At 43.4% G+C, this 13947-nt stretch overlaps 1 protein-coding gene across 1 annotated transcript in view; it reads right to left on the bottom strand.

Annotated features, from left to right (window-relative positions):
- The window catches only part of capn15 (calpain 15), a gene marked incomplete at its 5' end in the record, with an annotated part of 51131 nt that overhangs the window by 1052 nt on the left and 36132 nt on the right, over window positions 1-13947 (bottom strand). The window contains 5 exons of the mRNA XM_080788503.1: window positions 1865-2043; window positions 4336-4505; window positions 6031-6266; window positions 6556-6717; window positions 10962-11114. Coding sequence (XP_080644629.1) covers window positions 1865-2043; window positions 4336-4505; window positions 6031-6266; window positions 6556-6717; window positions 10962-11114 — 900 coding nt within the window. The remainder of the gene's footprint in view (window positions 1-1864; window positions 2044-4335; window positions 4506-6030; window positions 6267-6555; window positions 6718-10961; window positions 11115-13947) is intronic.

Below are 13947 nucleotides of genomic sequence, written 5' to 3'. Positions count from 1 at the left end.
TCATGTCCATGTCTCTGATTACAGCAAAGTAGGAGCATTGATTGAATCATGAAGTTCTGTTCACAAAAAGAAAGAGAACTATAAACATAACTATAAATTCAGTTTGGATGGATGTACACATTATCATTATAATTATCTTTTATTTATACTTATAGCTATACTTACTATATAAGTACATAGAGTGTATAGAGGACACTCCTTTAGCATATGTTGCATATTTTCACCTTTCAAAGTTTAATATCATCTCTAGATCTTTGGTGGACATTTTTGGTGGATTACTATAGCTTTCAGAGCTATAATAGAAGAACTTCAATTTATCAAAAGTTTCCAGACTTTCCTGACGATTTATAAGATAAAGTAGACCGCCCTGGGAAAAATGTCTAACATTGGCTACAATATCCAATGAGAGCAAGTGCTCGACTTGAAGATGGGAGCCATGCTGATGTTCCTATAACTCTCTCCAGTGAGACGGTAATAAAACACCAGGTGAATGAGCACAATAGTGTGTGCCTGTGATGTACCGCATCGCTGGAACACACACATCACACACGAGCGTATTTAACAACAGCACTGGCATTCTGCTCTCGTAAGGGGCATGACTGCAAGGCACAGCATTAAAAGCGAGGAAATGCAGTTAGAAAATATGGGCCGCACGCGTGGCCACTCTTAACGGCGCACAATTATAGGGAAGATAACTACAAGGTGGCGGAGGCTGTAAATTTACATTTGCGCACACAGTGCTGTCAAATAGCACTTATTTCACAGAAACAAATCAAGCGATAAGATAAGCACTTCAACAATCTGCCTTGCTTGTTTCCTGAAATTTACTGTACAGTATTTCTAGGCATTTTCAAGCAGACCAAATTAACGTAGATCACCAGTAAACTCTGGTTGCACAGATCCTCTTGTGCATTCAGTGGTTCTCAACCACTTTCATAGTTTCAAGGACCCTCAAAATCTATCTGGTGAAATAATAGTGAAATTTAATTCCTCATTTTGCTAGGGACCCCCATGGAAGCGCCTCAAGGACCACTGCTCTATACTTTACATTTAGTCATGGCGTGTGCTGGGGCTGAAGAATGCTTTGGTGTGGAATAGGAGAAAAAAATTAACAGATGCTAAAAACTAGTGTACTAAACAGGTGTGTGTGTTTACGGGGGGGAAAAAACCAACAGCGACGATATACTCAGCTGTGCGAAGGAGGAAGTATACGAAGGAGGAAGTATACAAAGGCAGTGGTTCCCAAAGTGGGGTCCAGAGACCCCCAGGGGTCCTTGAGGGAGTTCCAGGGGGTCCCCAGCTAAATGATAGTTAGGAACCAAATGGGCCCTTATGGTTCTGTAACTCTGAGAGTGTAAAAAAGGAACCAAATGGACCCGCTTTTGTACACCGAGTTAAATTAACATTGATTTTATGATATGAATTGGGGTCTCAGAGATAGAAATGCCATTAAATGGGGGGTCCATAGCCTAATGCAGGGTTCCCCAATTAGCGGCCCGCGGGGGGGGGGTCCCAGATATAAATGGCATTAAATTGGGGTCAGTGGCCTCTGCATGTCAAACTGGGGGTCCTTTTAAAATGGGGTCTTGCACTGAACATTAATTTCAGGGCAAGACCTCGACCTCGCGCTTGCCGACTCGGCCCCCAGCCTGGTACCGTAGTCAAAATATGGCCCTTGAGGAAAATTAATTGGGGAACGCTGGCCTAATGCATGTCAAACTGGGGGTCCTTGAAATGGCTGAGAGTCACTGCTAGAGGGGCCATATGATTTCAATTGGGAGTCCGTGGGGCTAATTAGTGTCAATTTGGGGGGCCTTGACATGAAAACGTTTGGGAACCAGTACACAAAGGGAGCTCCTCATACCGGTGCAGCGGCGGGACACTGTCGATGGTCTTGAGGCTGCCGCGGGTGGACACCACGTTGAAGCTGTCGGTGCAGTCACAGGACACATGGAGGTAGTACTTGGGGTGGCGGTTCTCCACCACCACGATGAGGCCCGCCCAGCCGTGGGTCAGGTAGTAGCATGTCATGCCCTCGCGACCCTGGGAAACATATTGGAATTGGAAAAGAAAGATGTTTGCGTATTATCGTTCTATAACCCATTATCGTTGTATAACCCATATTCTTGCTGCTCTATCAACCTGAAATTTGGCAAGGCTTCTAAAAACAAAAGAGCCGTTGTTGACTGTGTAAGAAAGGTCAACAACGCCTCTTTTGTTTGAGAACGCGTGCCAAATTTCAGGTTGATAAATCTCTAACTAGATAAAGTGCCCCTCGGGGCACAGGTCTCCAACAGGGCAGGTCAGGTTGTGGCCACCTGGTGGCGCTATAATAGGCCAATGTGAAAAGGGTGCTATTTCTGCTTGACAATTGGATGATTTGAGGCATTTTGTTATCCACCTGTTGGTGGCGCTATAGCAGGCCAATGTGAAAATGGTGGGATATATTCCTCAGCCTAGTAGGAAAGTTTCACTAAATTGCACGCTGCGTTCATTATTTGAGGCTTTTTGTTAAAAACGGGCCAAACCTGCAAACTTTGAAAGCCAATAGGCCAGTAGGATTGTGAGAACGGCCTCAAAGAGTACATTTTAGTAGCCTGGATCAGGTCTTTGAAAATCAGGTGCTTAAGAAAACAAAGTCCATTTGTACGGACAACTTCATCCCCTCAGCTCTGAGTACAGGCTGCTTCCTTCCGGCCTTCGCCTAAAGGTTCCAGGGGCCACAAGTAACAGGTACAAATTCTCCTTTGTGCCTGTGTCTATCCTGCAGGCTTTAAATGCCGATAGGAGGAGGAGGTAACTTTGTCGCTGTTATGAATTCCATTGCTACACTGATACCTTGAACTGCCATCCTGTTTTTATTTTCTGTGTACCATGTTCTTTTTTTTACTGTTTTTTATGTGATTCATGCGTCTGCCTGTTATGCTTTGCTGTACACCAAATCGCCCTTCGGGGACAAACGAATATATTAACCTGAACCTACGTACAGAACAACCAGTTGAATAAATTGTTGATTGAGGCTTTAAATCTTTGCCCTCGTGAAATATCCTGGAACATTTATGGAAGATTCTTCTGAACATGTATTCTATTATTGCTAGTTTAACCACTTCCAATACGCTTTCATCTTAACACAACGAATAACCGAATATATTCGTTCTACAAGCTCTCAATGCGTCACGCTGCAGCACATTGAGAGCTTGTAGATCAGCTACTTTGGCTGTGCAAGCTGGCTTCTATGGAATCCAAATTACTGAAATGAGTCGCGGCGACTGAGAACTTGAATCCATACACGCACACACGCACGCACGCATGCATGCAGGACGAAACATGCACAAGAAAATGGAGCATACACACAGAAAAAGGGCACAAAGCTACATCGAAGGACAGGCAAACATGCTAATGAGTTGTCCCCAAGTGCTGTATTTTATTGACCTCCAGTTCCCTTTTTACATACCCGCCTCTCCATTCTACTTAACCACAGCGATAACTCTCTTTAGAACTTTTGAAGGCTTTCATCTCGCAGACAGTGTGTGCTAAGCACTGTTTCACAGACTACAATTGGGAATTGTCACGCTTACCATCACTGTGCTATTTTCCACAGCTGTTGTGTGACCTCAAACACACAAATAATATTTTCCTTTATGCATAATAACGCTTGTTAATCATTTAGGACCAATTATCAAGGTTTGAGAAAATAGCTGATCAAGTGTTTGCTCAAAGATTTGTTTTCGTTAATGAGAATAGGTTTCTGGGACGACATGACCCAATGCCAGCCCACAATGCTGTCTCTGGCACAAAGATTATGGTTTTCTTTTGTCAAATCTAAAAACCACATTTACACATGTTATGACTTCACAGTTCCTGCGGTTGACAGCTGTTACCTCACAAGATGCTTGCTTGGTGCTGCTAAATGCCTAAATTGTGAATAGTAAATTGGTCCACATGCTGTGAGCAGGCAGGAAACCTTGACACAGTACTTTCTCACTTTGTCTCAATGTGTGTGCGTGAGTGTGTGTGTGTGTGTGTGTACTGTAGTGTACTGTATGTGTGCGTATGTGTTAGATATTTGCACAGGTAAAGGCAGCATGTAGAACCTTCCAAGTGGTTGATCTTAAAGTATATTTTATACGTTGGATAATCACAAATAGCTCATACAACGGCACAAAGTGAGCTTGTAGCTCTGCTATTTTTGAAAAATCCTGAGGTTTTTGCGCCTCAAGATTTGAGCAAATCTTTGAGAATATATATATTTTTTAAGTGTTGAAGACTTTCACAGCGCAACATGCTTCCATAGAAGACATTACCGACTTCTAAGTCCCTGGTAGACGTGCTCACCTCGTGCCTCTCGCCCTTGTTCTCGGTGAGGAGGATGATGGCGTCTGCCAGCGTGGTGGCCGTGGCCTCCACCTGCTCCACCATCACCTGCCTGGAGCTGTAGATGGCCAGGATGTAGCCGGGGAAGTCCTGACTGGGCCGCCTCAGCGCAGCACTGGTGGGACTGGACACTGTGGGAGAGGACCAAGACACAGTGGAACACCCAGAAACTGGTCAAATATTACGTAGGTTTCTTTTGTCAAATTACACTCTACAAGTGAAAAGTTGCTCAGTCAGTTTTGTGCTTGATTTTAAGTACTTCAAAATCAAAATTTGTCCAATCTGTATGGTAGAGCATGTTAATACAATATAACTCATACAATTGGGGTGGTTGTATTTGGTGAGACATTTAGATTGTGTCAAAGATCAGACACAGGATCTGAGATGATTTTTGACCTGATGGTTTATCCCCCTGAGCAAGCAGGGTAAAAATGTCAGCACTTGCGTGGAAGAGGAAAGTTACAAAGTGTATTCAAAAGTATGCACTACATTCGTTTTTCATATCAATGCATTGCTGTATCGAAATTAAGTTTCCTCCCAAAATTCGAAACATCTGCAAAGTTCTCCTTTAATACTAATGCTTGCTACTACTGCTGCTACCGTCTTTGTCAAGAGCCTTTCTTTGCATAGTGTTCCAGTAGAAAGATCCAGTAGTAACAGTAATAAATATAGCATACAAGGAAAATAACCATTTGTAAGAATAAAAGGGACACATGGCAACGTTGGCTTCATTAACGCTCAAAGCAACAAAAAAAAACCAAAACGGCACAACCAACACTAAACTGCGACATTAGCATAATAATACAATTATGCATGAAACATTACACTACAGCAAATCGACATGGTGGATAGTACTGTACGCTTCTAAAAAATAACACAAACACAGACAAATAACAAAACACCTGCTTCTTTCTAAAGTTCCAATCGTACACTGTTGGCAATATCACAGATTCAAGTGCAGTTCGAAGGTGCTTGCATTTATTTATGGGATCCACAGACACATTACACTGCCAGGGTAAGGCCTCAATGATAATGCAGGTGTTTAAGTAATTATGTCTGTGTGTATTGTGTGTGTGTGTGTGTGTGTGTGTGTTGTAGTGTGCACCCACCGGATGTGTGTGTGTGTGTGTGTGTGTGTGTGCGTGTGTGTTGTAGTGAGCACCCACTGGGGGGCGTTATGTGTGTGCGTGTGTGTTATAGTGTGCACCCACCGGATGTGTGTGTGTGTGTGTGTTGTAGTGAGCACCCACCGGGGGGCGTTATGTGTGTGTGTGTGTGTGGGGTGTAGTGAGCACCCACCAGGGGCGTTATGTGTGTGTGTGTGTGGTGTAGTGAGCACCCACCAGGGGCGTTATGTGTGTGTGTGTGTGGTGTAGTGAGCACCCACTGGGGGGCGTTATGTGTGTGTGTGTGTGTGTGTGTGTGGTGTAGTGAGCACCCACCAGGGGCGTTATGTGTGTGTGTGTGTGTGTGTGTGTGTGTGTGTGTGTGTGTGTGTTGTAGTGAGCACCCACCGGGGGGCGTTATGTGTGTGTGTGTGTGTGTGTGTGTGTGTGTGTGTGGTGTAGTGAGCACCCACCAGGGGCGTTATGTGTGTGTGTGTGTTGTGTGTGTGTGTGTGTGTGTGTGTGTGTGTGTGTGTGTGTGTGCTCCCACCGGGTGTGGGCGGGCCTGTGGCTCCGCTGACATTCATCTGCCAGTGGTTGAAGGCGCAGCAGACCACGGCGTACTCGCCGGGCTCCAGCATCACGTCGCAGCCCACAAACTTCTTCACGGCCCGCTTGCTGTGGGCCAGCAGGCGGCCCAGCGTCAGCTTGTTGCCACTGCCGAAGGAGGCGCGGAACACCATGATGCACAGGTCCAGCAGGTGGCTGTCGGCCGTGTCCGAACGCCTGCGGAGGAGGGGAATGAATGGGAGAGCCAGAAAGGAAAGTAGGGAGGGAGAGAGAAGGATGGAGGGGGGTCCAGCAAAGGTAATTCAATACAGCATCACAGTTTAACCACTTTAACCATATTTTATACTTTGGCTATTTAAAAAGAACAGATATACAGGCTCACTTCATGCCGAACTATGAATATATATTAAATGTGTAATATATTTAAATTGAGAAAACATTACTCAAATCATTGCTCCCTTGATATGGAAAAGGTCTGAGTGACCACTAGTTTACAGTACTGTACCTGCTGCCCTCCTGGAAGAGGGCGAACTCCAGCGCTGTGCGCTCTAGTACAGTGAGAGCGGTGACAGTGACCGGCCCACTGGCCTTACTGGGGAAGCAGCCCTGCAGTCTCACCTCCTGCCAGTCTGAATGGATCTTACAGATGTCCACCGAGTCAAAGTACCTGGAGGTGGACAGCAGAGAGAGAGAGAGAGAGAGCGAGAGAGAGAAAGTAAGTCCATTTTATTCAACAGAACAAGGTATTAAAGCAGTAAGAACAGCAAAAAGCCATTCATCTCAAACAGCACAGCAAATAAGACAAAAGTGTGAAATAAAATCATATAACTCAAATAGTAGCATTTTTTAGGTTGTTCTAAAGATGTCCACAGATGCTGCAGCTCTCAAGGTCTGTGGAAGAGCATTCCAAAGTTTTGGAGCTACAGGCTGAAAGGCTTTTTTATCTTTTGTTTTTGAGGGGCACTAGCCCCTTCGTCCCGTCATTTGCCATTGACAATGAAAGGAAAATGTATGTCATATGTAGACGAGCAAATCAGCTAACCAATCACATAAATTCAGTTGTCATCTTACATGTTCATGGTGAAAAGATGAGTTTTTTTAAAAACATTGTATCATGGTTAAAAAATTGACGAATTAATTCATGAAGAAATATATTATATTAGAAATATTTTCTTTTATTGGATGATGTACGACGACAAGAGCGGGTGTGATTTTCAGTTTAATATTGGGAATTTCTAACAGACCCTGTTCAAAGCAGTCCTTACTCCTTAGGGCCCTGCTGAGCACATAACGTGGGGGCAGGTCAGTTAAGTATTTCGGGGCCTGATCATGAGAGAGAATGAAAGGTTGCATTACAATTTACAGTACAATTTAGGCATTTAGCAGACACTCTTGTGCGAGATCGGAGAAACAATGAGACCAAGTCAACAGCTGAAGGTAAACAGTCACACAAGAAGAGTGCAAACAGATGCTTGAGTGCCTCAAAGAGACTAGTATACCAGGTAAACAACCTAGCATGCCATCTAAATAGCATAACGGTACATACCGTAGTCTCGCAGCTAATTATTGTGTTTACCATGTCCAAGTAGAATGAATGAATTCTAAGAATGAATTATTCATCGCACTTAATATTAATATATTAATTCCATTACAATTTACTATACAATTCTTTTGATTATATTATTCCTTGTTATGAAACCTGTACTGATAAGTCCTGATCTGTATTTTTTAAGTACTTTTAGCTTCTTGTGCATCACTGTTAGAACTAATGTGTTATACTTGTAAAGGGAGGCCCAAATGAACATTACAGGAGACAGATAAAAGCACTAAATAGTTCCCCGTGGACATTATTTCCTCGGCAGGGCAAGGCCTCCGAAACTGGATTTAGACTAGACAACAGTAAAACTCTCCATCGACAGCAATGCAAATTAAAGTCATATTTGCCCCGTGGCAGCTTGCAGAGGCAGGACGACCTATGAGCCGCTGTGAAAGCTGTGAAGCGTAAACACTGCAAAAATAAAAAATAAATATATACACATGGGTTTGGGAGTACCCAGGGGGAAAGTGTGGATTCACCATCGAGACTCCTGCATAATAATCCAGTTATACTCAAGTTGCGTGCCAGTGTCTACAAGCTAGAAATAGCAGATCTACAAGCTCACATTGTCAGCTTGTAGATCTGCTATTTCCGGTGCGCACACATGATGCGCAAACAGTATAAATCAGGCTACAAGACGGAGTAGGACACAGCATACTGTAGGCATAACGGTGTGACACAAACACAGACGCGGGTGACACGTGGTGATTGGAAATGCTAAATGACAGCTCCCCCCAGCAGTGGTTACACAAGCTCAGCGGACTCCGTGTGTGTGTGTGTGTGTGTGTGTGTGGCACCCCTAAGCTGGTGGAGAGGGCTGGGTGGAAGACATTGGTGCTGACTGCTGACAGTGCAGTTAGGACACCGCTGTGCCACGTTTGCTAGCAAGTGTCCAAAACGTGTGTGTACTGTGTGTGTACACTACACACACATACACACATCCTTACAGCTCAACTGTTGTTAGGCTTAACCCATTTTGAGAGGGAACACCTTTTGGTGGTTACATACATTATGTTATAATTTAGCTATTGAAAAACAATTTCGACGTCAGGCCTGAATGGGTTAAGCTTCAGTTATATGCCAGTGTCGTGCTCAACACCACTGTGTGTGCAACTAAGTCTAAATCAGTGGGAGTTTCAGCTACAGTTTTGCACCTAGCAACTACCAAGTGATTCATTCTTCTGAAATTAAACATGAATTTAATTTCTCACAGTTAATTCAATTCAGCCGCTTGTTAAGCCCCAGGAAGATTAGCTTTTGTCATGGCAAAAGCTAATTGGGATCCTAATAAACAATAAATGTCATCCTTGCTTTCTCTTCACTGGTTGCCTGCGCATTTCAGAATAACTGATTTTAAGATTTTACTGATTAATTTAAAAGCCTTGCAAGGTAAAGATTCTAGATACATTTTTGGGTTTAATGAGTTTAATGAGTCCACTGCAGTCCAGTGCATGTCAGTGACAGAACCAACACCTCACATCCAGTGGCCTTCTCCTTCTACAAACAAAGTGATTAGGATGGACACAGACTGGCTGCAATGCTTGAAAAGAACCTGACTGGGGAAAGAGGACAGCTAACGGACGGATGACATGGACTTATAGTCTGTCCCCAGGTTCCAAGGACTGAAGGACAGATCAGGCAGGCAGGCAGACAGAGAGCTGCTGCTGGCCTTGTTATTGTGCCACACTCCCATGAATGACAGGAAGGACATCTATACTGTACAAGCCGACAGACACGCACCCACACCCACACAGACAGAAGAGATAGCCAGACGTCACCTTTCTTTAGGTCATGAACATTGAGAAGTAGCACATACAGGCAGGCAGAGATACATGGAATAAAGTACCATTAAATATCACGACCTAAAAGTTTATGATTATCTTTAGGTATTATCATTCTTAACCTAATGTTGCTGCTGTTCTACATACAGTACATACAGCCAAAAAGTTGAAGAAATCACAGACTGAAGCTTTAACACTTTGCTTTTATGAAATAGTGTTCATGTTTTACGGGAGATGCTTCTAAACAGATACTGACCATTTCTCATTCTCTATAATCGTAAAATAACTAGTTTGACCATTTCTCATTCTCTATAATCGTAAAATAACTAATAACTGAATATAGCCTATCTAGAGTACAACTGACACTGTACAATATATATGTATTTTTGGTGCACAGCATGCTTTCACAGAAGACATGCTGGCTTCTAGAGGAATCCTAACCCATGCAGATAGAACAGACAGACAGACAGACAGACAGACAGACAGACAGACAGACAGACAGACAGACAGACAGACAGACAGACAGACAGACAAAAGAAAAGTCAATGCTTCGCTGTTGTATGTCTGAAAGGCTTTAATTGAATAACTAAAGAGAATGTCATGACCAGTCCAAGCTTCTGCCTGCCGATCTTATGGCAACCAAAACAATGCCAAACAATCCAAAAACAAACCCAACAACAACTTAACGTCCCTTCCTCATGTGAACAGGTCACACCTAAAGAGTGAATTGCAGACAATGTACTAAAACAACACAAAGTGAGTTAGCAGGTTGAAAATACAGCACATGAGATACCACTGTATCATTTACTCTTAACACAGATAACTACTTAAGCCCTATTTTTGGAAATTAGCTGAACGACAAGCTCACCACATTGTAAAAACAGCCGGGCTACAAGCTCACAATGTTTTAAAATGTTAGGCAAAACCATTATAGGCAAGAACATTTTGCCTATAATGACATAGTGATTAAACGAGTCGCCCAATTTTCATTTCAGTTGCTTGCTTTACCTCACTTAGAGTACCGGTATATTGTGTGAGCAAAATGAATGCAATACTCGTTAGCTTGACTCATTAATACAAAGGGGACACTCCTGGTCACACAAATTAACAGTAATAAAATCGTAAATGTCAGTGCTGTTGCATCGTTATGGAGGACTAGTTCATATTACCTACAAGGACAATGCAGCACATCACAGGCAGGTGCTTGGAATAAGGTCTTGTAATTTTAACTGCCCTCATAAAATAGGCTATTAACATAAAACTAATGCAATAGTGTTGCGCTTTAAAACTGGCTTGGTCTTACCCCCATGTACTGTACAAGTTGTAGACCTAAAAATAGTCTCTCGAGATGAGGAAAAGAGGCGCTGTTTTGTGGGCAGGGGGGCGGGCGGACCGACGGACGCGCGCACACACACACACACACACACACACACACACACACACACACACGCACGCGCGCGCGCGCGCGCGCGCTCGCGCTCGCACACACGTCAGCCATCCTGTGTGAAGTGACGTGAAGACAGAGGTTCTTACTTGATGAAGTCGCTGTATTCCATCCAGAAGACGCCGTCGCTGCTGCCGTGGGCCATCAGCTCATGCCGCAGGTGCTGAGGCCAGTCTGTCCACTCGTCTGACCAGCTGCCGTTCCACGAGAAACGACCCCATGGGTTACGTAACCGCAACAACCTGGAAGAGTGCAACGTAGACCGACAGACGGGGAGATTGAGAGACAGAGAGGAAAGAAAACAGGGGAGGGCAGATAATGACAGTGTCAACTTCTTGCTCTTTGTGGATGATTTCCTATTTTGTAGCCTTTTACCCAGAGAGTCAAATAAAACTTATAGGAGAACTTTGCTCCTTTTTCAACCTTATCTTCATATAATTGGCACTCACTAATCATGCTTATTATGCAATGGTACAATTTCGGTCTACTCACTCTGAATCTCAGTGGTGGGCAATGGACAGTTCAGAAACCTGCCAACCAATGACATCATCGATGGGGATTCCAAGCTAATATAAATTACAGACATTCTCTTTCTTGGAAGTTTAGAATACTGAAATAGAAGCCATTGTTCCCGCAAAACAGCGTTCTTTTCGCCTGAAAATAAAAATCTTGTTTGCAATGACCAAACCTGCCGACCGATGATGTTGTTGGTAAGCAGATTTCTGAACTGTCCACAGCCCTCCTCTGAGACCAAGTAGACAGAAACGATAGCAACTTATAATGAGCATTAATGAGGAGCACGTATATGAAGAAATTGGGTGAAGTGCTTGCTCCTTTAAATGATTCTCAACCCACTTGAAAGTCTTAAGCGTTTGTGGCCCACCCATCTGACACTTGCTTACAGTTCACACCGCAAAAGGGAATGGAGGCGTGACTCTTGCACCTCGCACAGGTGATGATTATATTTATACACCTCACTGCTGCCTTCTTAAACATAGGCCTATATTATAGTGCTTTTAGATCGCATTGCAACGCATTGCTGTAATTATAAGGCTTTCTCTTCTGGATGATTTCCTCGTATGAATGGAAGTTGGAAAAATGTAATGTTTGTGTTGCCACAAATTTACGTCATATGACCTAATTTCTCCTTTCATTGTCAATGGTAAATATTGAGACGTGTGGGGACAAAAGCTGTAGTTGTGTTTGGTTAGCCGGTTTGCTCGTCTACATATGACGTAAAATTTCCCCTCATTGTCAATGGCATTTAATGTTTGTGATGCCACACATTTACGTCATATTTGAGGCACATATGACCTAAGTTTTCCTTTCATTGTCAACGGAAAATATTGAGACGTGCGGGGACAAAAGCTGTATATAGCGCCCTTCAAAATTTTGAAAGATTGTTTATATTCTATCTATCCATCCATCCATCCATCTACCTACCTACCCTATCTATCTATCTATCTTCCATTAATTGCTTGAATACTTTAATAACAGTTTGCTAAGAGGACGTTTAATCACTTTGGCACGTTTCCATTGGGGTTCAATTTCATATGAGGAAATAATGCAGAAGTGAAAGGCATATAATAACAGCAGTGCGTTAAAATGTGATCTAAAAGCACTATAGCAGCGTCTATGTAATGTGTATAAAAATGATCATCTTCAACAGCACTGCCTGCTTCTAGGAACAGCAGCACTGCATGCCAGCGTGCCTGTCACTCAAAACGGCCGTGGGCTTGTGTTTAGGTGCAAGGGCCACAACTCCATTCCATTTGCGATGCGAACTGTAAGCAAGCCCATCTGACCAGTTAAGTAGTCTGATGGGTAGGCCGCGAACACTTAAGACTTTCAAGTGGGTTAAGAACCACTGGTTTAAAGGCATGTTAATTTGAATGATCAATCAAGCAATTGTGTTCCACCTCGTTACGATGGAACTAACATAGTATACTGTTGGCATCACTTAGCCCCTCCTACAGTATATTCAGCTATTAGTGTAGATTTTCGTCTTACAAACATTAAATTCCCATTGACAATGACTGGAGAATCATATGTGGACGAGGAAATCGGCTATTTTCTCCTACACAGTCATATGGCAAATGATGAGGATGTACGATAAGAGCACCTCTCACTTCACACGGGTGTGATTTTTTACCATTAAATGTAATTACCATTCAAATCTGATAATTTGGGGGGCCCACTTGCAATATCCTCCTGGCCCACAGCACAGGCCGAGAGCCATTGCTTTAAACAAGACGCTTGTGTCACTCAACACAGTCTGCAGAGCCATTGTCAGTGTCTACCCTCGGACTCATTTCAGATCAAGTGTTGTGCTCCAATCTTCCTGTCAGATTTTTCCACAGCGGTAAATTAAAGTGGCTCGTGCACGCGGCAGCCATCGAGCAAATTGCGTCCGGGATTTACAGCCACTCTCATGTTCCACTCGCAGGTGGGATAGAAGCAGCACCCATTGTGTGGACTTACAATGGCTGGCGGATCAAAGTGGTCACGTTGAAGCCGGTTTGTACCAGGTCACCGTCTGCCTCAGCCCCTCTGTGCTTTAATCTTCCATCCCCCACCACCTCTACTTTCACCCGCTTCATCGCTTTTGCAAGCACTATCAGTGAAGTGTATCAATTTTATATTATTATGCTCTGATAAAGGCTGTTCATTTATACACATTCATAATCTGTGTCTGGGGTAAATTGTCTCACGACACACAAGCCACATTTTAAGGACATATCAACAATATTTAAGGTCATGTTATCCTATAGCTTTCTGTCCAAGATATGAATATTTAGAAATAAAAACACAGCCTTTGGTTGTGAACCAGTCATGGCTATTCACCCCATACGTACGGCTTGTCTCTGCTTGAATTAATTACATTTTGCCTGTTTATTGTGCATGTATGTTTCCGTTTTGATTTCGGGAAAAAAGGTGCCGTTTTCTGCCCCCCTCATTGATGCAACTCTCAAATAGAAGGCTCTGGAGACAAACTTCAACATACAAATAGTCACTTCACCGTCATCTCCCCACAGGTTGAGAGCCACTGCAGGATGCCTTTTATCCTGTGTTGAA

Source organism: Protomyctophum bolini (genome assembly GCF_963924005.1).
Source record: "Protomyctophum bolini genome assembly, chromosome: 18".
In the NCBI taxonomy this organism is placed as follows: Eukaryota; Metazoa; Chordata; class Actinopteri; order Myctophiformes; family Myctophidae; genus Protomyctophum; species Protomyctophum bolini.
Note: the sequence above shows the minus strand (reverse complement) of the source record. Positions and strands in the feature narration are given on the sequence as shown.